We start from the raw sequence: 24,468 nt of genomic DNA, 5'->3' as shown, positions 1-24,468 counted from the left end.
TCCATGCTTTACGGTGGGAACCACTCATGCGGAGATCATCCGTTCACCCACACCGCGTCTCACAAAGACATGGCGGTTGGAACCAAAAATCTCCAATTTGGACTCCAGACCAAAGGCTAAATTTCCACCGGTCTAATATCCATTGCTTGTGTTTCTTGGCCCAAGCAAGTCTTTCTTCTTATTGGTTTCCTTCAGTAGTAGTTTCTTTGCAGCATTTCAACCATGAAGGCCTGATTCACGAGGTCCCCCCTTGAACAGCAGATGAGATGTGTCTGTTACTTGAACTCTGAAGCATTTATTTGGGCTGCAATTCCTGAGGCTGGTAACTCTAATGAACATATCCTCTGCAGCAGAGGTAACTCTGGGTCTTCCTTTCCTGTGGCGGTTCTCATGAGCCAGTTTCATCATAGCGCTTGATGGTTTTTGTGACTGCACTTGAAGAAACGTTCAAAGTTCTTCACATTTTCCGTATTGACTGACCTTCAGGTCTTAAAGTAATTATGGACTGTCATTTCTCTTTGGTTATTTGAGCTGTTCTTGCCATAATATGGACTTGGGTCTTTTACCAAATAGGGCGATCTTCTGTATACTCCCTTACCTTATATTCCTGATGGAAAACCGGTGCAAACTTAAAATCAGAAGACATCTGACCCAGAATTGTACAACAGGTGACACGAAGCTAAGCAATAAGCAACTGTGGTAGATAACGCTAAACTTCTAGAGGTTTGCAGTTCTAGTTCTGGTACTACTTTCTATTGTACCATCTTATTTATCCTATAAGCTCGGTGTGGACGAATGGGTGATCATGACAATAGATAACTATACGCGTCATAGAACAAGGCAAGAAACAGTGTTTCTGTATATTTATTCTGTGTACAACAATAGACAGTTACAGGCAATGACACTTGTTTAACAATTGAAAACTTTGGTGATGCATAACAGCATGTGAATACCTGAACACTTTGTATTTTTATATTGCTCTGAAAATTCGTAGTAATGTTTTAGTTTACAATATCCACCGACGGCACAACCGTTTTGACACACGTGTACGTACACACACACACACAAAAAAAAAGGAACCAGACGAATAACTTGTGCGAGCAAGAAAAGTAGAACAGCTATACTGTACATACAAACAGGATTCCGGAGGTGATTTCGCTATCGTGTCACCTCCAAAATGTATTTCCAGAGTGGGAGAGGAACTCTAGAGCTGGTACTGTCATTCAGACCCATAACCCTCTTAGCTTTATATACACACACAACAGGAAACTAGGATATATGCAGTGAGTACTTCGACCATCACTTTCACCCTTGGGTATAAATGACCATTCCAAAACTCATACATCCCCCCCTCAGTCCTCTTAAAACAAAAATAACAAAAACATTGTCTGAAGTCAGTCCTTAGTCGTCTCAGATCTGTTTGGGATTGTTTTTTGGATGAAGTGAAACAAGTGTCCATCTGTGAGGTGGATTGTCTGTTTGTCCAACTGTTGAAGATGGATCCTCAGAGTCCCAAAGCAGATGAGTCTGTCTTCTGCCCACCATTGCCAAAGCAACCCTCCCCCACAGTTTCTCCTCTTTCTTTGTGTAACATGACTTGTGACATCAGTGACCTCATTTCCTCCTCCGTTCACTCAATGTCTGTGACATCACTTCCTGTCTGTGACATCACTTCCTTGGCTAGATTAGGGGTTGGTGTCCAGAGCGGAGGGTCATCGTAGGTCTTCGAAACAGCTTCCTTTCCTCGTCTCCTCTCCCTCACAACCGCTGACCTGAAGTCATTCGTCAGGTAAAAGCCAAACGATGGAACAATGGACACTAGCACCTTTCACCTGTCAGCGGTTCGATAGGAACGGGAGACAAAGGAAGGAAGCCATTTTTGGGGGCGCCCGGTCCTAGTGTCCATTATGAACAGTCACGAACAACAGAATTGAAGGAAAAGGGGAACGGAGGCAATCTTGAGTGCGACCCAGTATCACTACCACCCTCCATGGTCCTAGTCTTAGTGCCCGTTGCTCTCTGACACGGATGCAGGAGTGGACGGGGTGGAGGAACGAGAGGCAATCGACCCCTTCTCCCCCCCAGGGCTGGCAGCGGTTGGGACACTCTCGGGGGCCTTGACCCCTGTGGTAACATCTGCAGCGGCTGCAGCGGCCCTGGCTGCGGTGATGGCGGACACGGGCTTGGGCTGGGCTTGCAGGCCAGGGCTGCAGATGAGGTGGTGGCGCTCCCAGTCCTTGTGTTGGCAGAAGGAGCCGCAGTAGCGCGCCGCATTGCAACCGCTGCACGTCTCGCTGGCCTTGCGCCCACAGTTCCAGCAGCACTGCAGGGAGAGAGAAAGGATGAGTTGAGTATGGAGATAAATAATATATTAAAGCTGTGAATGGCTGTGTACCTGTGGTGTAGACTACGTGCAGGGGGAGAGGAAGAGTACACTATATATTTATGGAGAAATGGACAAAGTATACTAGGCAAGTAGTAGGTAAATACCACATCTACAAATCCTGCAGCTTTGACTATTATTCCTATGTGCTCACTATGACTCACTTCACAGTATGTGTACACACTCTTAGAAAAAAGGGTTCTTCAGCTGTCCCCATAGGAAAACACTTTTTTGTTTCAGGCAGAACACTTTTGGGTTCCATATAGAACCCTCTGTGGAAAAGGTTCTACCTGGAACCAAAAGGGGTTCTTCAAAGGGTTCTCCTATGGGGACAGCCGAAGAGCCCTTAAAAAAGGTTCTAGATAGCACCTTTCTTTCTAAGAGTGTATAAAGTTACGCAGAGTAATATATCCTCCTAACCTCGCTGGAGTCCTCCTGCTCGTTGATGACCTGGATGGCGTCCTCGGTGGCCTTCCTCTTGGCCTCGGACAGAGTCTTCTCCATCTTGGCGCGCTCAGCCGTGATCATCTCAAAGGCCTTCTGCTCCGCCTCGGCCACAGCCTTCTGCACCTCGTCCATGGCCTGACGCTTCACTTCATTCACCGCCTCTTCTGCGCGGGAGAGAGGGGACATGGGGGGGGGGGCAGGTTTTAGACCACGTTGTGGTTCTGTGATACATAGTGGTTATAATAGATGGATGAGGGGACTCCTTTATATCAAATGTTTTTCAATAATATATATTTTAATGAGCGAGAGAAGAAGAGGGATAAAAGGGGAAAGGGAAGAATAACACAAATAAATGTTGAATGCCCACACACATGGGACATTGAACACTGTTGTACTAGCCCTTACCAGCTTTTCTCCAGATCTCATCCGGCACATAGCCCGAGCCAGGCCGCGGCGCAAAGTCTCTCTGGGATTCTGTGGCACAGAAAGACAAAAAAAAAAAAAAAGTTAGCACCCGGCAGACTTGTGTGAAATAGCATCATCCGCTCTACTTACTTGGGATATACAATCCCCTCACTAACCACACCAATTCAACCTTCCCCAGTTGGCCAAATTAACCGAATAGCCGGGCAGCTTGAAGAGGGAGTACATTGGCTAGGGCAGAGGAGCTGACAACCAAGCTGTAGCTACATTCTGTTTGTTATCGCTCTCTTTATCCCCGTCTTCTCTCTCTAGCTCTTTTTTTCCCCCTTCCCTTCTCCTCTCTTTCTGAGCTGCTCCTCTCAATCCAGACCCATGCCCAAGCTCTGTGGTGCCCGGGCTGGGTTTGGACTGTGTACACTGTGCCCAGACACACTGCTGGGCACACAGATGGTACTCGGGCCGGGCGGCGGGCAGCCAGCTCTGGGTCTTAAAGGACGACAGGCTGGCACTGCCAGGGCCTTCTGTGGCAGATCTGGACGGGGGCAGCGTTGGCACCTGTCTGGGGGCCATGGAGCAGCATGGGCCCCGGAGAGAGGAGCAGACGAGCACTGAGAGACAAACACTGCCAGCAAGACTGAGAGTGCGTTCCAAATGGCACCTTATTCCTTACCAATATACGGAATACGATGCCATTTGGAACGCAGGCTATATGTGTAGGTTCAAAATGTGTCAGTAGTGTGTTGATGGGTGTAGTTCTGTAGATGAACACCAGAGGGCAGTGGGTCTATGTGGTGACTGTAGGAGCTCAGTAGCTGGCAGGTTGCTTCAGCAGCTCACCATCAAGGGGACCACTCATTTTTAATCCCTTACCAGGAATCCCACCTGACAAGATGCATTACATATAGATCTGTCGATCGGGTGTGTATCGATTCATTGAAAAAGGACCAACCCTAAGGGTAGAAATGAACGTAACTTCGCACCCATGGATTTGAGACCGTACGAGTTAGTTATAACGTAAAAAGACAAGAGGACCACCCACCATTGGTGAGTCCCTCGGCCGTGTGGGGGCTGTGGGTCTTGGAGAAGGGGGCGGGCATGGTGGTGGCCCCTCCCTTGCGGGGGTCCTCCTGCTCGCTGGAGCGCCGCCGCCAGTAGTTGAGCTCCTCGCGATCCGACTCCTGGCAGCGGCGGAGCACGGCCACCGAGCGCCGCGTCTTCTCCACCATGTCCACGATGCAGTTCAACACCTGGAGGCGTGAGCGGCGGAGATAGAAAGAGGGGACCATTAGAGTCTTGAATTTAAAAAATGTAGTATTATTATTTTTTTTTTTACAAATGCCCAACCACAAAATACGTCCTATATCTACACTACTGCAGAGAATATGGTCAACCTCTGCAGATACTGTATATGTCAGTGGAGGGTGCCGAGGGGAGGACGGGTCAGAGCGAATGGTATGGCATCAAACACATGGAAACCGTGTATTTGATACCATTCTACTCCAGCCATTACAATGAGCCCATCCTCCCCAATTAAGGTGGCACCAACCTCCTGTGGTATATGTCATAATGTGGGGGGTAAGTAATAGGTAAATACAGTAGTGTTACATAATGAGTCTCAATACACAGGACTACTATTCCAGAATTATGTTTGTGAGATAAAAACAAAATATCATTTCATTGGGTAGGACTCCTGCTTTGGGCAGTCGATCACTACTGGAGCGCATGGCTCTCGGATGTAGACAGCAGATGGCTTTAGCACAAGCCCACCACTGTGAACGGGACACCCAGTCTGACATAGCCTTGATGGCTCCACCAGGCACTGAGAAGTGCTGCGCCACTTATAGTTCCAGTGGCGGCGGCGTCTACTGTCAGCAGTGGCACTTACATGATCCAGATGCCTCCACTCGTCGGCCCACTCTCTGTCTGTCAGCCTGTGGTCCACGGGCTCCTCGCGGTAGCCCCCGTTAGTGCCTGATTAGAAAGACGAGACAATTGAAAGCTTAAAGCGGTGATTTAAAAAAAAAAAAGGGAACACGGCCGTCACTACAAATGAATGTCAGGAAGAGAGGTGGAGGGAAGGGGGGCGAAAGTGGTGTCCATTAATCATATTAGTCAGTAGCACAATGAGGCAGTGACACAATGACATTTAGATGGTCTTATTTCACAACAACATTCCATGTCATGGCCGTAGCTTAGTGACAAGCCGTGCTTTAGTGTCTCGTTACCGTCGTCACTGTTTCACTTCCTCGTACACAAGAGAGATGAAGAGGAGGAGTGAAAGACGAAGAGTGGCCTACTCAAAAGAGTTAAGGACAGAAGAGAGAAAATAAAAGACAGAGTTACAGAGACAAAGCTATAGAGAGAGAGAAAGCTAGAAAAGGAGATATCGTCTAACAAAGACAAGGGCAATACTGAGTATAAAAAAAAAACATTAGGAACACCTACTCTTTCCATGAAAGACTGACCAGGTGAATGGTATGACCCCTTATTTATGTCACGTTAAATCCACTTCTCTTCAGTGTAGATGAAGGGGAGGAGGCAGGTTAAAGAAGGACGTCAATTGCGTATGTGTGCCATTCAGAGGGGGAGAATGGGCCAGACAAAAGCTTGAAGTGCCTTTGAACTAGGTATGGTAGTAGGTGCCAGGCGCACCGGTTTGTGTGTCAAGAGCCGCAACGCTGCTGGGTTTTTTCACGCTCAACAGTTGCCGTGTGTATCAAGAATGGTCCACCACCAAAAGGACATCCAACCAACTTGACACAACTGTGGGAAGCAATGGAGACAACATGGGCCAGCATCCCTGTGGAACGCTTTCAACACCTTGTAGAGTCCATGCCCCGACGAATTGAGGCTGTTCTGAGGGCAAAAGCAGGTGCGACCAATATTAGGAAGCAGGGGTGTAACTTTCACTAGGGAAATGCCCCCCCCATATGCTGAAATTACATTTCTGTCCCCCCCCTAGTTTTATCATTCGAATATCATACAACACAAAGGCAACGGGTGTGCTTTAGGACCATGCGGACATCGCCGAGCGGTCGTGTAGGCTGTTTGGAGTGTTTATCCAACTGGATATTTTTTTATATTTTTTTTTATGTCCCCCCCACTTCTAAAACTAAAGTTGCGCCCCTGTTAAGGTGTTCCTAATATTTTTGTACACTCAGTGTATATCAGAGTGAGAGATGTAAAAACAAAGAAAGAGTAAAAAAAAAGAGATTAAAAGATAGAACAGAGATAAGAGAGAGAGAGAGAGCGAGCGGTTGAAAGAGAGAGGGAGAGAGGGACAGAGCGATGTCTTTTGATGAGAACCAGACCCCGAGCCCAGTCACGGCATGCAGCAGCGCTGGGACTCCCCCACATCTGGAGGTCAGCTGTCCGTAAAAAAAAACACCAACACCATCCCCCACCCCCATCTCCTCCCCATTTCTGCCCCCACGGCTGGGTAACTATCAGGGAGTAGTGGGCATCCCCTCCCCATGATCTGAACCTAGCAGTATTCCAGCGCTGGAGCTGTAAAGGCTGCGTGGCGCAGGCCCACTTCTATACACATCTGCCCCCTGGCTAAGCAGCGCTAACACCCGCTCTGGTTTGGAGGAGCGCAGGGAAGGGATAGCACACACACACACGCGCAAACAAAGAGAGGCAAACAAAGATGAATAGACAAACATACAACACAGCATTCAAAGACACAAATACATACATGAACGGCAAAAAAATGATAAACACACACAATCTATCTATCAACCCCACCCACCCTCCTCTCTCCTTCTCCCGTCTCCACCCCCGCTGCTGTTTCTCATCAGCGCTCCCCAGTTCAAAGCTCTGAGATGTAGCGGTGAACAGGCTGGATGGCTTACTGTACCTTGGGACGTAACGCTCGTAAACAACACCGGCCCCCATGCTTCGTCTCTCTGAGAGGTGTGCCTCGGGCATGAACTACTGCCGTTTCCTTAGGGCGCCGTGTGCGTTTCGCTGTTCGCCGCTGTGTTTATGGGAGTGCGTGTCTACTTCGGTGAATATCTACATCCCATCTGGCCATTGACACTGACAGGGATCAGATGGCACGCAGATTTACAACGAACTAGATACAATCTTCTCTCAAAAAGGTACACTACTTCCCGGGTAGTTTGGCACACTCCAAGCACATGCGGGGTCCATGGATTTATGGTCTTCGGAGAACTTCTATGCCATTTGCTGTGCATGTCCACGCACACACACTTTTGCTCGCATGGACACCCACACAGACCACCCATTAGCAGCTTTCATATCGACCACACCTAAAGGCTGTGGTTGTGTGTGAGTGAGAAAGAGTGCTGTTTTATGACGGAATCTCGGTGTTGCTCGCGTCGTCCCTTACGACTGTTGTGGAAAACAGCAGAGGGACCAATGTGAGAGAACAAAGGGCGCCTGCATCTGTTAATGTCAGGCTAAACCCTCGTGAGTTTGTGTATGCGTCTGGGTTGCATGTTGTGTGTGGGTGTGTGTGTCTCTCTCCAATTATTTTGTATGGATGGCCCCAGCCGGAATCAAACCCACAATCCCTTGGCCTTGCAAGCACTGTGCGTTACCGACTGAGCCGCAAATGACCACCTGTAGGTGTGTACAGTAAACATGTGTGGATGAATCTACCTGGTAGTCTAGGCCTGTCCTTGAGCTCGCGGAGCTCCAGTATCCGGTGACTGCTCTCGCGGTGCAGTAGGTGGGGGGCGCTGATGTCCTCGAGGGCGTAGTGTTGCAGTGGGGGCGGCGTGGGATGCAGCTGAGCGCTGAGGGGCAGGGGGTGGGCCGGGCTGTGGCGGGGCGCAGGGCTGATGGTGCAGATGCGCTTGGTTGGTGGCTCCAGGGGGGCGGGTGGGCGCTCGTGGAAGCCATTCTCTTTGGCCCTGGAAAGATGGAGGGGAGGAGAGGGAAGGCATGAGAGAGAGAGTGGAAATGTGTACGTATGATATTGGGGATGGCAGTCTGTTGTGCATCATCGTTTGGGGCTGCTTGCAAACTACACATAGATGTGTGTGTGTGTGTGTGTGTGTGTGCGCGCGCGCGTCTACAGTATGTGTATATGACAATCTGTCCCCTACCTGTTGGGACTGTGTCTCTCTTGGTGTGTGTGTGTGTGTGTGTACATTTTGTCTGTCTGTCTGTCTCCTACCTGTTAGGGCTGTGTCTCTTGGTGGCCATGTCTCTCTCGCTAGGCTCCAGCAGCAGTTCTGAGGAGTCGGGGGGCGAGGCCAGTGTGGTGCTGAGCAGGAGGTGCTCGTGTTGGGACAGGTACTGGGCCGGGGTCTGCTTGGCTGCACGCGCACAGTGGAGCAACTCCCTCTGCAACAGTGGCAGGTTGGCCTGGGGAGAGGGAGGTAGAGGGAGAAAGGGAGGTGAGTGTCATTTGAAAAAAGGCAAGAACGAGAGCGAGATACAAGAATACGGCTACTGTAATGACGTTTTCTCAAAGCCTTAAAAATCTAACTACAGGGATCGCGGCTGTCAAGGAAACACCACGTAGACGCCGCGTAGACGCAGTGGCACCATGGAGACAGTATAGATGCCATACTGTCGCCATAAAAGAGCTGGCTTCTATTTCTTAGTTGACAAAACTAGTTGGGAATATCTTCATTCTCTACACCTTTACTGACCCAACGATCTTGCGCAAATTCAAAAGTGAATTTCCCATTAAATCCAACTGACATGTCCACAAAATACCAGTACATGTCATTTTTTGGGGGGTGAAAACGTCAAAACACGAACTTCATGAAGTGAAGTTCGAGTGAGAAAAAAATTAATGACTTATTTGCATGTCGCGGTATGGCCGTGAAGCCTCTGTGTCATGGCAACACAGCAGAGACATTAGGCAGATACGTGTCACTGAGGAGGACCAGAGGGAGAGACATACAGCAGATCTCTCCTTGAGAGGCCAGAGAATCACACCCCCGCAGGGGGTTAAAAATGTCCGCCGTCTCTGTCTGCCTAGTGTAAGCCCCGTGACTGTTTCTGCAGCCCACCTTTCAGTAAATCACCGCAAAACCCAAACACATAGTCCACCGCTCACTTTGGACGAACCGCAAACACAAGAGAAGCAGAGAAGATTAGAGCCGTGTACATAGGAGAAAAATGGGGCTTCGTGTTAGGATGTGTGTGTCGTCGAAGAAGCAAGGCCGAGCGGAATGAGAGAGTCTGTGGAGGTCAAATGAGACAGACAGAGAGAGAAAAGAGGGAGAGAATGATACAGAAGCGGAAGACAAACATCACACGGTGCAATCAGAACGCAGGCACCCTCGTAGGGGGTAAAGAGAGCGGGACAAGGGAAAGAGAGCAAAAGAGTGACGAGCAGAGGCAGAACAGGATGACCACCAAGCCTGATGAGAGGATGCAGGCTCCTCCCTCCCTCTCTCCATTTCTCCTTCCATCTCTTAATGAGCAACAGGCCCAAGTGTGCTTATAATTACAGACTTCCTCGTTCCCCCGTTCTCCACTTAAGACCCTTACCCCCCCCTAGCCAGGGCCACCACTACATCAGTCCGCCACATATGTTGTCTGTCAGTTAAGCGCCGTTCTCTTTTTCTGCGGGGCGGATGCGAAATTGGCGGCGCCGGGCAAGCCTGAATGACTGCTTTCTTTTAATGCGACACAGAGTCCATATGGTGCGCTGCTGAGCCCCATAAAAGAAGGGAGGGAATGGTTTACAGTCATGTTTCACACTTCCGAGCTCTGTCTCTCCCTCGCTTTCTTTTTGAGCTATCCGGTGCTAGGGAGGGAGGGAGGGAGAGAAGTTGGGGAGCCTCGTAAATTAAGAAAAAGGGAAACCATTCTTTTTTTCATTTTATTCTTTCAGAGTCGGGGTTCTGAAAGGTGAAGGAGAGGTAACCCATGGAAAAAAGAGCCGATTTTCACCGTCTGAAGAATGGAGCAATAACACCGAACAATTTGACTGGTTGGAAGATTTATGTTCGGTTCTCATGAGGGTAGCTCTTAAAAAGTATTCTATTTCAGGCCCCCATGCTGCAAAGTTACTCAAAGGCCCAATTAAACTTGCCCAACCCCTGTCGCTCGTTTAGTCAACGCATAGAACTATATTGTTACTTGGGAATGACCGAAAGGCAATAAATACATTCACAACCCCAATTCTCTGTTTATACGACAACCGTCTTGCTGTTGAAAATTCAATTAGAGAAATGATTTTCATGTTTTCCTAATTTTGTATTATGCTACCGTCTACTTGCGGTTTTTCATTATTTATGACCATATTTGCATTATTATTAGTTCAAGATTTGAGAGAAGTGTGATTTGCGTATTCTGTGCCAGAAGCTCCTCTACGCTTCATGAAAGAAATAGGGTCGCGTCTCAAACGGTACCCTATCCCCTATATAGTGCACTACTTTTGACCAGAGCTAGCATAGATATCACAGGAGGTTGGTGGGAACTTAATTGGGGAGGACGGGCTCGTGGTAATGGCTGGAGCGGAGTTGGTGGAATGGTATCAAATACGTCACGCATGGCTTCCGTGTGTTTGATGCCATTCCATTGCGCCGTTCCAGCCATGTATGAGCCGTGCGCCTCTCAGCAGCCTCCGTTGAGACAGACAGATAATCTATCAGTGGAGGCTGCTGAGGGGGAGGATGGCATTTGGGGCACACCCTAGCTGTTACCTTCAATACAAAACATCTGCTTTTTCCCCCCACTCCTGATTTCATGACTAATTATATGCAGTCCTTGAGTCATTGTAAACCTCCCTCGAACATCAAACACCTTTTGAAGAGGACAAAGAGGAACGCTGTCATCCACACAGCACAGGCCTGGATTCAGTTCATCAATATTTCCGCCATATAGGGAGAGAACAAGACATAGGGAGGGATAGATAGACAGAAAGAGAGAGATAGAGACAGAACGAGAGAGAGGGGAAATGGAGAGTAACAGAGAAATAGAGAGAAGGGAGACAGACCTAGAGAGAGAGAGAGGAGGTAGGTGCTACCTTGAGGAAGGGAATGACGAATGGTCTCAGGGGGAAGTTGGTGGCCTCTTGGAGCCGCGAGTGGAACTCCTCGATGGTGACCGTTGAATTCTGGGACACAGGGGAGAGATCAGCCAATCACAGTTCCCCCCTCAAGGTTTAAAGTCTCCAACACTGAGCTAGTCTCCACTTAAGCCACATATAGCGAATATACGGGCATATAAGCCTACATAAATAAACATATTTTTATACTGAACAAAATTAGAAATGCAACATATAAAGTGGTCCCATGTTTCATGAGCTGAAAGAAAAGCTCCCAGAAACGTTCTATAAGCACAAATGCTTATTTCTCAAATGGTTGTGCGTAGATTGGGTTAACATCCAAATTTGTGAGCATTTCTCCTTTGCCAAGGTAATCCATCCAACTGACAAGTGTGGCATATCAAGTAGCTGATTAAACAGCATGGTCATTTCACAGGTTCACGGGACAATAATAGGCCACTCGAAAATGTGCACCCGGACAGCTGATGAAACTGAGGGGTATTTTTGATTTACTTATATGAACTGTAACTAAGTAAAAATCGGTGAAATTGTTGCATGCTGCGTTTATATTTTTGTTCAGTATATATATATATATATATATATATATATGTTTGGCAGATATTTGTATTGAAATCAACATTTATGTTGAAATATCTCATTCGATTAAATACAATTCTGTTAAACTCAATTCAGTTTATTCATCCCGAGGGTAAATGATCATATCGCTTCTCAAATCAAATGCAACACATCGACGTCTCCATCCATCGTTCCTAAAACGTTATATCAACCACTTACCACGAGGGCCAGCACCAGGTTGCGGACGCTCTCTCCGATTTCGGGCGAGATGTCGTTGCCGAACTGCTGCAGCGTCGTCAGGAAGCGTTTGAGCTTGCTGAGCTGCCTGGCGCCGCACGTGGCCGGGAGCTGCTGATTGGCCAGCGAGGAGGAAGAAGAGGAGCTAGGCCCATTGCTGTAGCGCTGGGGCGGCGAGGGCACGGCGTTCAGCATGGGTGGGGAGTGGTGGATCCCATTGGTCACTGGGGGAGGGAAGAGGTGGGATGGGGAGGGAGAAGAGCCAATGAGAGGTCAAAGAAGTTATCAGAGGAGTTGATAGACTGAATGGGTTGACACAATCTTTCGTACTGGAATCCTCACATCTTTTATCATGTTGAAGATTTAAGGCCATTAATTAAGGCCGACAAAGAAATGAAGACAAATATAGCAAAATCATGTACCACGATCCACTAATCCAGGGGTGTCAAACTCATTCCACGGATGGCAGAGTGGTCCCATGTTTCATGAGCTGCAAGTTTTTGTTTTCTCCTTTCAATTAAGATCTAGACAACCAGGTGAGGGGAGTTCCTTACTAATTAGTGACCTTAATTCATCAATCAAGTACAAGGATGGAGCGGAAACCCGCAGACACTCGGCCCTCCGTGGAATGAGTTTGCCACCCTTGGATTAGGGGATTGTGGTACATGATTTTGGTATATTCATATTTTGGTACTCATTTATATGAGTTTGACAATTGTGCCCTAATCAATTTATGGATCACACAGCTCAAATCTGCTGGTTGCTATTAAAGGGTTCAATCATAACTTCCATTTAAGTCACAATTTTCACTTGATGTCACATGCAGTTACGATTCACCCCAAAGCGTGCAGGTCCCTGGAGGCTCCTCTAGGGGGAGCTAGTGGCGGTGGGCGCTGTCATGGTGGCAGCGAGACTATGTAGAGTGGCCTGTATGGTCAAGTTGCCCCTAGAAGCTCATCATGGGACAGTTTTGTATTTCCCCCACTAATGTTTGAGTTTGGGATTGGGGGAGGAGAACGTGATCTTAAAATCTGCACCTAAGGGAAACTTTACCCCGGGCACTCGGTACTCACGTGTGGTGGAGGAGAAGGAGGCTGGCCGGGGCCCGCTGGGGTTGATGGAGGGCAGGGGGGGCATGGTGGCGCTGCTGCTGGGGGCTGGTTTGGAATGAGTCTTGACATCCACAGGAGAGCCGGGCATGGCAGGGGTCTTCTTCTCTCCACTGTCTGAAGGGGGAGAAAGAGGGGAGGGGGGAGAGAGAGAGAGGAGGCGTGGTCAATAGGTGCATGTGGGGAGTGGTCATTACGTGGTCGAGGTGTATGTACACACACACACCTTAGTTGGTAGAGCATGGCGCTTGCAACGCCAGAGTTGTGGGTTCAAATCCCACGGGGGGACCAGTATGCAAAAAAAAGTATGAAAATGTATGAACTCACATGAACTAAGTCACTCTGGATACGAGCGTCTGCTAAATGACAAAAACATTTAATGGAAGTAGGTTTGAAGTCTAGTTTTGATCATCAGCCACTCAAGTTAAAGACACACACACACACTATCCTAAGCCTCGGTGTGCATGCGTGCTATGAAAAGCAATCCAACATTTTCAGATCCAGCTCAATCTTGTCAATGCAGACTCTTCAAGTCCCTGCCTTTGTCAGAGAAAATAAATAAAATAATAAACAGCAAGAGAACTTCCCGCCTCCACACCCACCCCCGTTTGCCCCTACTAGAGAAACCCAGATGTCTTGGGGTCTAGCCTTGCGATCCTCCACCCCTCCATTGAGATCCATGGCAGAAGTGCTAATGAAGAAAAACCATTGTGTTCATGGAGAAGAATGGCTTTTCATTGAGACAGAGGGACAGGGGCCGAAGAGAGAGAGGAAAAAAAAAAAAGAAAAAAAAAAAAGTGGGGTCCGGGAGCTATTTCACGCTTTACTAACAAGATCGCAAAAGCTTTTGAATGTTAAACGCATACTTCTCAATATGCCACGGCCAATGAATGAAATGAATGGGACCACCAGATCAGGGGATGGGAAGAGAGAGAGAGAGAGAGAGAGGGAGAGAGAGAAAGATGGTAATAATCTTTGGATCAGAGGGCGTCTTTGTTGGGGCAGATCCCATGAAGGCTGCATCTTGTCTCCATTTGGAGTGGATCAGACGCTTCCAACTGCTTTTAGACGGACGATTAATAGACAAGCAGGGTTTTAAAGGGTCAAAGGTTGGGTGAAACGGCTCTTTTCAATGGAGTTCCGTGGCTTTAGGGTGGGACTATTGTGCTCTTTTGATGCTATGAACTGAGTGTCTGTCTCGTCGTACAAAAACATATGAATGCAATAGCCGGCACTTCAGTGACGTTTAAGTGCGTATGAATCCCCGATGGAAAGCGATATTGCATTTCATTTGCAAGCGTGTGACCACAGAAATGTGGGTAAGAACTAGAGTGAAATCAAAAGACAGAACACTTTCGATGTGGCTCCAATGTGGAGTTATTTGGCATGTGGAAATAAACAATAAGCCTCGCGACTCATTGGCTCGTAGACGTAACCCTCAGAAAAGGGAAAAGAAACAAAAAAAGGTATATGCTTGCTTTGTAGTAGTTACTTCTCTTTTTGAATTATCAAAGCCAGCACACAAGCGTGTACACACACATTCCCACACAACAGCGAGGGTTGACTTGAACTGTCAGGCTTGCAACCGCTGCACCCCACGATTTGACAACTCCTTCTGCCCCCGAGCCCCACTTTGACTCTACCCTCCCTTTCTCCCTCTTCTTGTCCTCCTCTCTCTCTCCATCCCTCTCCCTCCACATCCCGTGGCCTGCCTGCTATCGTTCCACCTGTTCACTAGAGCAGGGGGCAGGAAGGAGGGCTATACACAGCCATTTGTGCTTCCGTCACACACACACACACACAAACGCATGCACACACACACTCCGTGCCAGCACGTCACAGGGAGCCGCATGGCGCACACTCACTCCCTGGTTCCAACGCTCCACACAATCCTTATGGTCAGGAAATGAGGATGACGTCTCAATAGCACAATCCACGGGGCGTATAACTTAATAATAACAATAATATCTGTGCCAACACAATTAGTATGCATTATGCATTCTATTCAGAACTGATATGCAACCCAACCCTCCATTGCTTTCAAAATATTCATTTTTATTTCAGTTGATCCCCGACCTCTATGTACTGGTACGCCATGTATATAGCCATGTTACGTTTACTCTTTATTGTTAATCACTGTGTATTTATTCCTCGTATCACTATTTCTCTCTATATGTTTAAAAAATATATATCTTTATCTTAACTCTGCATTGTTGGATAAGGACTCGTAAGTAAGCATTTCACTGTTAGTCTACACCTGTTGTTTACAAAGCATGTGACAAGTACAATTTGATTTGTGCTTCGCTTGAGTACATCCGCCTCAGGTCAGAAGACAACGCTGTCGGGGTTCACGCTCTTTTCAAGAGGTCATTTTCCAGGATTTTTTAAATAACATTTCTACCAGGACATAAAAAGGGAGACAGATTTCGGACACGGCCTCGGTCTTACCTACTAAAACTTAAAATGCTTAATATTAAGGACTTAAGTATGGGTATTCGGACATGGCCAGTACTTGAGCAGACGGTGTATTACAAGAACGCTTTCTTAGGAAGCCAATTTTGTAGCATGATTTACTACAGTACCCCACACAGCTCTAGCATCACGCACTAGTCAAATCAAAAATTGGGAAACCTTGGCTATGACAAAGGTCATCGAGAAGACATTGCATGGCACCGTTACAGATCATTTAACGCAATGTTTACATTAGTGGGCCACAGCCGGATGACGTCATTTTTTTTTTGCCTAGCACCTGAGACCCCTACTACTGTCAGTCTGAAGGACACGTCAAGCAGCTGGCACGTCAGCCCAAACACACACACACTATTAGGGTATAAAGAATATGGTCCAGCGGTAGCTCGGAAAGACACCTGTGTTTACCAGTCAATATTTGCCTTGTGCCAGAAGTTTGTCTAGCTGGCCTGAGTGCCACCTGTCACCATATCCCTGATATGGATGAACAACAAAAAAAAGGATGACCATAGAGAGAAAATGAAAAGTAATGCTGTAGTGTACATAGAAATACAATCTAGAATGGCTAGACTTTGGAGGCCCATTCCATAGCTTCTATTTTTATGGGAATGTGCACATTCCCTGAAGTTGTTTCAAAGACCTGGTTTATTTACACATTATTTTTCATGCAAAGGATAATACAATAGATTAGAATACACTGGAATAGATGGCTTTTAAATTTTCCCCTCCCTAATCAGAACACTCCCAGGCAGTCCTAGCAACATTATTGCTTGAGAAATTGCTCTTTGCTAAGAAGCCATTTTTGATTATTTTTGACTATTGTAATTGAAAACAAATCACAGTAAGGTACTTAATTGTTACCATGAAATTACTTGATATTGAGATAACGGCTGCATTGGTCCTTTAATCTGCATACTGTGTATTACTACTAATCGTACTACATCCTGTTTAGTACAAACGTATGCCATATGAAACAAATATCAACATTACTACTCATCCATACTGTGAAGGCGTCATCGAATTCGGAATCGCACTTGTTCAGAGCCAAATCGCTGATTTTTGTCGAGAATTGTTCCTCTATTCTGATTATCAGCTGTCGAACACACGTGGGTGTGAAAAGACAATTATCTTCCTCGAGAGTGTGCAGCAAATTCTACTAGATGAAAAGCCGAAATGAGTATGACATCTGGGCATTTAAAATACTCATTTATCAAAATATTATTTAGGCCGACTAAAACTGAAAAAGAATTACAACCTTCAACGGCCTACTACGTAGGACGGAAGTACGCGTATTTGGACACAGCCTACCTCTTAAATCGTTCATGTTATTTTCTTATTCTATATAGATAGATATCTCCTGTGCACCAGGTGTCTCCAATCACCCACTCTAATAAGCAATCTAACAGCTGTGGAGAGACTGTCACTCAGGGGGGGTAGATAGGTTTTGAGAAACAGATGAAGCAGTGAACTGGAATGGCCGACATCCTCCTTGCTGTGGTCTATTCCCTCATGGCCCGTAAAAGAGTCACTGCATTTAATAACTAGATCAAATGTGACACGTGTGTGTCTTGAGGGTAATTGTGTTATATTTGAGTGGGTAATCAGATGACAAATGCAGATGAAAGAAGAAAGTTGAAGCATGTTTAATTGATAAGAGTGACTGAGATAGGAGTGTGGTACAGAAATGTCAATTATATGTCATCAGATACGAAAGCTCTGAGTCTCATACTGGGATGAAGGAAAGGAAACAAGGATACAAGGAAGGAAATAAAGATACATACTATAGAGTCTCCAACCTCCACTCTGGACCTTGAAAAAAACCTGGCTTCATTGTTCCCCTCTAATCAGGGACTGATTTAGACCTGAGACACCAGGTGTGTACAATTAATTATCAAGTAGAACAGAAAACCAGCAGACTCCTGACCTCGTAGGGTAAGAGTTGAATACCCGTTATAGGGTGCCCCGAGTGGATTGAAAACATGCTTTGGTGATGAAATTTAACATCCTTATGTTATAAAATATACTAAACGAAAATCAAAAAAATGAACATGCAACAATGAATGATTTTACTGAGTTACATGTCATAAGGAAATCGGTTAATTGAAAAATTCATTAGGCCCTAATTTATGGGGATACAGATATGCATCTGTTGGTCACAGATACCCCAAAAAAAGAAAGGTAGGGCGTGGACCAGAAAAACCAGTCACTATCTGGTGTGACCATTTGCCTCATGCAGCGCGACACATCTTATTCGCATAGAGTTGAACAGGCTGTTGATTGTGGCCTGTGGAATGTTGTCCCACTCGTCTACAATGGTTGTGCAAAGTTGCTGGATATTGGCGGGAACTGGAACACGCTGTCGTGCACGTCGATCCAGAGCATCCCAAACATGCTCAATGGGTGACATGTCTGGTGAGTATACAGGCCATGGAAGAACTGGGACATTTTCATCTTCCGGGAACTGTTTACAGATCCTTGCGACATGGGTCCGTGCGTTATCATGCTGAAACATGAGGTGATGGCGGCAGATGATTGGCACGACAATGGGCCTCAGGATCTTGACAAGGTATCTCTGTGCATTCAAATTTCCATCGATATAATGCAATTGTGTTTGTTTTCCATAGCTTATGCCTGCCCATACCATAACCCCACAGCCACCATGGGGCACTCGGTTCCCAACGTTGACATCAGCAAACTGCTAGCCCACACAATGCCATACACGTGGTCAGAGGTTGTGAGGCCGGTTGGACGCACTGCCAAATTCTCTAAAACGACATTGGAGATGGCTTATGGTAGAGAAATGAAAATGTAACTCTGGTGGACAATTCTGCAGTCAGCATGCCAATTGCACGCTCCCTCAAAATTGGAGACATCTGTGGCATTGTGTTGTGTGACGACAACTGCACATTTTAGAGTGGCCTTTTATTTTCCCCAGCACAAGGTGCACCTGTACAATGATCATGCTGTTTAATCAGCTTCTTGATATGCCACACCTGTCAGGTGGATAAATTATCTTGGCAAAGGAGAAATGCTCACTAACAGAGATGTAAACACATTTGTGCATAACATTTGAGAGAAATAAGCTTTTTTGTGCGTATGGAACATTTCTGGGATCTTTCATTTCAGCTCATGAAACCAAACACTTTACATGTTGTGTTTATATTTTTGTTCATTGTACATCTTACCAAGACAAATATAATTATTTATGTTCTGAATCGTTCAGTGGGGTCTTTAACATATCATTATATCCCAAAAAACTTGATTTGTAACCTAATACATCTGATAATAAGCACCGAGCTCTGTTGACATGTTTCTTGTCACAACTTTTGAGGATTTTATCGTCGTCTTCCGAGGTATTTCCGTGGGTCGCAAAAAGCTAAATTAGCATGACATGAGCCGAATTAAAAGTAAAAGGCAATGAAATTAAAATGCTTGGTCCAGTGCTCCATTGATATTTCACAGAAATATGCTTATTTTTGTGAGAAATAGTAGAAAGAGGAATTAATCATTAGTATACTAAAATTGAGATCGAGCTTACCTCTATATTGTTTTATGTCCTGCAGATTCGAGAAGAAAGATGAGTTGGGGAAAGTGAGCCTTAATTCTTGCACAGAATTTCTCTCTGGCCTCCATTGATTTAGTTATCCTAATTCTGACCATCCTACAAGGGTAAAAACTCCAATAACTTTTGAACAGATGATGATAGAGACAAGAGGTTTGGACCATTGATTTTTTTTATAGGATTATATACATCATTAACATATTTTACCCATTGGTCAAAATGTATATTTATGGATCGACAACTCATAGTCATGTCTGACATGTATTGGGGTGCACAATCATAGCTTGATTTAAAAAGCAATAGAAGAATCTTAAAATGTTTTTTTTTTTTTTTACCTGTTGAGGACAGAGGGCGCTGTTTTCACTTTGGGGGAAAATCGTGCCCAATTTAAACGGCCTCGTACTCAATTCTTGCTCGTACAATATGCATATTATTATTACTATTGGATAGAAAACACTCTCTAGTTTCTAAAACCGTTTGAATTATATCTGTGAGTAAAACAGAACTCCTTTTGCAGCAAACTTCCTGACAGGAAGTGGAAAATCTGAAATCGATGCACTGTTCTAGGGCCTGCCTATTAATGTCCTTCATATTTATTAGTATAGATGCACCTCATACGTCTTCCACTAGATGTCGACAGGCAGTGAGAGAAGAAATGGAGTGTGTAACTTGATCTGGGGTCGAATAATAGCTCTCGGCATGACGTGTCACCAGTTTCCTGTTTTCTGGAGAGCGCGTGAAGGGACCTGGATTTGCCTTCTGATAAGCTGTCGTTATGGACGACTAATATCTCCGGCTTTGATTTTATTTGATACATGTGACAATATCATCGTAAAGTATGTTTTTTCAATATAGTTTTATTAGATTATTGAAATTTATTCGGGACGTTAGGCGTGTTGCGTTGTGTGCCTTTGTTCAGGAAGGAGAGCTTAGCGCCACTTTGCTAGCTTTCCGTGCTAATTGACTGGAGAAGAGGACATTCTAAATCCAAACAACGATTGTTCCCGACAAAGGACCCCTTGTACAACATTCTGATGAAAGATCATCAAAAGTAGGACCCATTTTATGATGCTATTTCATATATCTGTCGAACATGTGAAATAGTCGTTTGCGCCCAGAGTTTGGGCACTCTCTCGCTATACCTAAGCTGGATGTCGTAATGAAGTTATTTTTAGAATTCTAACACGGTGATTGCATTAAGAACTAGTGTATCTATCATTTCCTATACAACATGTATTTTCTAGTAACGTTTATGAATAGTTATTTGGTCAGAATAGTTGGTGTCATAAAAATATCCGCACATTCTGGGAAAAAGATGCTACGTTAGCACAATGTATAACCACTGATTTCAGCTCTAAATATGCACATTTTCGAACAAAACATAAGTGTATGTATAACCTGATGTTATAGGACTGTCATCTGATGAAGGTTTATGAAGGTTAGTGAAAATTAATATCTTTTGCTGGTTTATTCCCTATCGCTAACGTGCCTATTGCTATCGCTAACGTGCCTTGATGAATGAATACGGTAGTGTGGTAGGCTATTGTAGTAAGCTAATATAATGCTATATTGTGTTTTCGCTGTAAAACACTTTAAAAAAATCGGAAATATTGGCTGGATTCACAATATGTTTGTCTTTAATTTGCTGTACACCATCGATTTTTCAGAAATGTTTTATGATGAGTATTTAGGTATTTGACGTTGGTGTCTGTAATTACTCTGGCTGCTTCGGTTCTATTTCTGACGGTAGCTGCGATGTAAAACTGATTTATACCTCAAATATGCACATTTTTCGAACAAAACATAGATTTATTGTATAACATGTTATAAGACTGTCATCTGATGAAGTTGTTTCTTGGTTAGTTTGGTTGGTTCTTGGTTAGTTAGGTTGGCTTTGTGCATGCTACCTGTGCTGTGAAAAATGTCTGTCCTTTTTTGTATTTGGTGGTGAGCTAACATAAATATATGTGGTGTTTTCGCTGTAAAACATTTTAAAAATCGGACATGTTGACTGGATTCACAAGATGTGTATCTTTCATTTGCTGTATTGGACTTGTTAATGTGTGAAAGTTAAATATTTCTAAAAAATATCTTTTGAATTTCGCGCTCTGCCTTTTCAGTGGAATGTGGGAGGAGTTCCGCTAGCGGAACGCCAGAGCCAGACAGGTTAAATCAACTCACAAGCAGCCAGTGCAGAGACTTTAAATCCGGTGTAATGTCTGCTCTCCGTCTTGTCTTGGTCAGTACCCATGCTGCAACATTCAGTGCACAACACATCAAGTCACAACTCGGGGATATTTCCTGGCGTGTGGCCATTCCGACCCACACATAGCCAAACGTTATGTTGTAAATCAAGGACACCTGACAGACAATGTGACAGTCCCACAACGACGACACCAATGTCTCAAACAACAAACGGAAAAGAGCTTCTGCATTTGAGTAAATAGTCAAAATGACTCGCCTTTCGCTTCACAAGCGAGTCACGTAGAGCGCTTCTAAATGACTAATTCTACTTGTGTTTTTAGAAAAATACATTTCCATCAAAAGGCCTCGGTAGTTCTACGCTCTGAATGCTTAGAAATCCATATAAAAGAAATTACAAAACCCCCCAAAAAAGGACCATTGCACCCACCTAACTACCGCCCTCGCACTCCAACCGACAAAACTCTCAGGAGATAGATATATACATAGAGAGAAAGAGAGATAGAATGAAAAAAAGAGATAGCGAGAGAAAGAGTTAGTCAAAAAGAGGACAAGAAGAGAAGGCTGCCCGCAAAGCCAAGGACACCAAAGGGTTAAGCTGTCGCCCCCTTAGCACCACCACCGCTATCATTGCTGCCTCAATCCCTCCAACCCCGGTCCCCCCCCCCCCCCCCCCCCCCCCCGCCATATGGATCTAATCGGGCAAGAGGCTGGCCAGCTGGGACCCCCAACAGTCACCTGTGATGGAGAAAGAGGAGACAGAAGGGCCTCAGCTCCCCCAGCCAAGGGGAGAGACACAATACTGTGTTCCAAGGGAAGGAGGAGGGAGAGAGGGATAGAGGGAGGAGGGGTAAAGACACGAGGCACTGAATGCAGCGGGGTGAGAGTGGACTTAAGGCTGGAAACAAAGCCTGCACCTGGTCTCTGCCCGTCCACACGCACTGACAATACAGCTCACATCTGTTACCCTCTCTGCCTTTCTCTAGCTCGGTCTGTCGCCCATACACACACAAACACATGCGCAAAAAACACACAGCACAAACACACAAAAGCACACACGCAAAATAACACAGACATTTCACACAAACACCTGCGGTCGGGCCGAGCCATCCTCGTGTCCTCCACAGCTAAGCAACAGGTTTGAACAACTTCCCCCATGACAACTGGGTAAATAAAAGCTTAGGGCTTGCTCCTAAATTGGGGATCTGTCTGTCTGTCTGTCTGTCTGTGTCTGTCTGTGTCTGTCTGTGTCTGTCTGTGTCTGTCTGTGTCTGTCTGTGTCTGTCTGTCTGTGTCTGTCTGTGTCTGTCTGTGTCTGTCTGTGTGTGTGTGTGTGGTGTCAGCTTTCTGATATGCGGGAGGCATACGCTGATAGCTCCATTCAGCTCATTTGAAGAAGACTTTGCCTCTCGACGGCGACAACTCCAATCTGCCAATGGAACATTTTATAGTAACCTACCTAGTGTCCAATCAACTGGGGCTGTTAAAATTATTAATTTACTACCTATGGACAGGTAAATAAAATCTAGAATATTCTGTGGGGCCTTGATCCAAGAAAGACTCAAATTAAGTCCTGCCTAACATTTCAGACATCCAAACTGTATCACAAATGGCTGCCTATTCCCTATATAGTGGAGCCCTATGGCCTCTGATCAAAACGAGTGCACTATTAAGGGAATGGGCAGCCATTTGGGACGTACCTCAAGTCTGTTGGACAAGCAACGTCGGGGAAAAGAAATTGGTCTACGCGTTAGAGGCGCCACGGAGGGGGAAAAGGCCTCGAAACGGCCCGGCTGTGTGTTTGTCTTGGCTCGCCTTACATCTCCAGCCCGCAGCAAACTACATAGATGGACCCAGGCCCCACGTCAACAGGGTACCTTTGTGTGTGTTTGTGTGTGTGTCCGCGTGTGTGTGTCCGAGTGCGTGTGAGTAAGTAACAGATGTGTCGTCGACGTGGGCCCATCGTGTTTCTCAGAGACGGAGGGATGGGAGAAAAGAGGAGGGGGGGGGCTTCTCCTGACCGATCAGGGTGGGAGCACACTTTGGCCCCAACCCCCCCAAAAAAATCCAGTCTATAACCTCGTCTCTCAGCAGTAATTACAAAAACACAAAACGGCTGTCCTGTCTGGTGCCTGTAAAAAATGACTGCGGGGATGGAATAGCACTTACTGGCACTGAACGACAGACACAGCAGAGAGAGAGGAGAATGAAAAACGAGAGAGCAAAAGCATAGGACTGTACGGTGGACAAACGCCAGCTATTTTTAAAAAAAGTGGCCCCATGACAAAAAAAAAGTGACATTGAATTCAAAAAGCAGGGAAAGAACGGGGCGATTGGGAGAGAGGACTCATAAATACTGTAGGGCCAGTGGGAAGGGAACGGCTTCCACGTGGAGATGAGATCAGAACTCTGGGTTTAAATGGCCCTCCACGTGTGCGACAGGGTGCATCCCATAAGGCTCTGGTCAAAGTAGGGCACTATATAGGAAATACGGTGCCTTTACACCCCCCCTGGACACTACTCAATCCCAATTGTTAAGAATGGCTGTGACATTCTTCTATTTCACAGAGACAATGGGGGTTTGCCTTCATATTGTGCATTTCGGGTGTGTTTCCGTTCCACACAGAGTATTGTTGCATTTGATGAATGTATGAATCCAAATGGCTTCGGTCAACCTCTAGAAACCTGGTTAACGGATTTGATTGAATAAGGTCATTTTAAAATCTCTGTGGACTGCATCTTCATTTAACAAAACACGTAATAGGGAAGTCTTCTGATATACTAGTATGTTGGACTCTGAAACAGAGCCACACACACACAGTCTGCAACCAATGGCTCGATTGTCACTTTTTGACTGGGAGTATCATCCATTTCAGAGTGGCACAACACACCTGTGTCACTGAGTGCCGCTGGGTGCAATGTGTCTGTCTGTCTGTAGAGGCTAGTACCAGGTGTGGGGTCAGTCACCACGTGAGTGGGAAACTCATACAAAATTCAGTGAACACACCTGTGCAAAACAAATGCTTGTCCAAAAGCCAAAAAATCACACACACCGGATGAAGTGACATAACCCCTATTC

General features: G+C 45.8%; 1 protein-coding gene across 1 annotated transcript in view; it reads right to left on the bottom strand.

Moving 5' to 3' along the window:
* Positions 1 to 861: 861 nt before the first annotated feature.
* Positions 862 to 24,468, bottom strand: part of LOC120026495 (protein CBFA2T2-like) — a 52,083-nt gene continuing 28,476 nt past the window's right edge. The window contains exons 2-11 of the mRNA XM_038971379.1: positions 13,121 to 13,273; positions 12,030 to 12,271; positions 11,214 to 11,303; positions 8,400 to 8,590; positions 7,880 to 8,133; positions 5,139 to 5,224; positions 4,293 to 4,500; positions 3,236 to 3,304; positions 2,804 to 2,994; positions 862 to 2,323 (exon numbers count right to left, since the gene is read on the bottom strand). Coding sequence (XP_038827307.1) covers positions 2,003 to 2,323; positions 2,804 to 2,994; positions 3,236 to 3,304; positions 4,293 to 4,500; positions 5,139 to 5,224; positions 7,880 to 8,133; positions 8,400 to 8,590; positions 11,214 to 11,303; positions 12,030 to 12,271; positions 13,121 to 13,273 — 1,805 coding nt within the window. The 3' untranslated portion in view covers positions 862 to 2,002. The remainder of the gene's footprint in view (positions 2,324 to 2,803; positions 2,995 to 3,235; positions 3,305 to 4,292; positions 4,501 to 5,138; positions 5,225 to 7,879; positions 8,134 to 8,399; positions 8,591 to 11,213; positions 11,304 to 12,029; positions 12,272 to 13,120; positions 13,274 to 24,468) is intronic.

This window comes from Salvelinus namaycush, chromosome 2 (genome assembly GCF_016432855.1).
Source record: "Salvelinus namaycush isolate Seneca chromosome 2, SaNama_1.0, whole genome shotgun sequence".
Taxonomy (NCBI): Eukaryota; Metazoa; Chordata; class Actinopteri; order Salmoniformes; family Salmonidae; genus Salvelinus; species Salvelinus namaycush.
The sequence above is the reverse complement of the archived record's forward strand: the minus strand, read 5'-3'. Positions and strand labels throughout refer to the sequence as shown.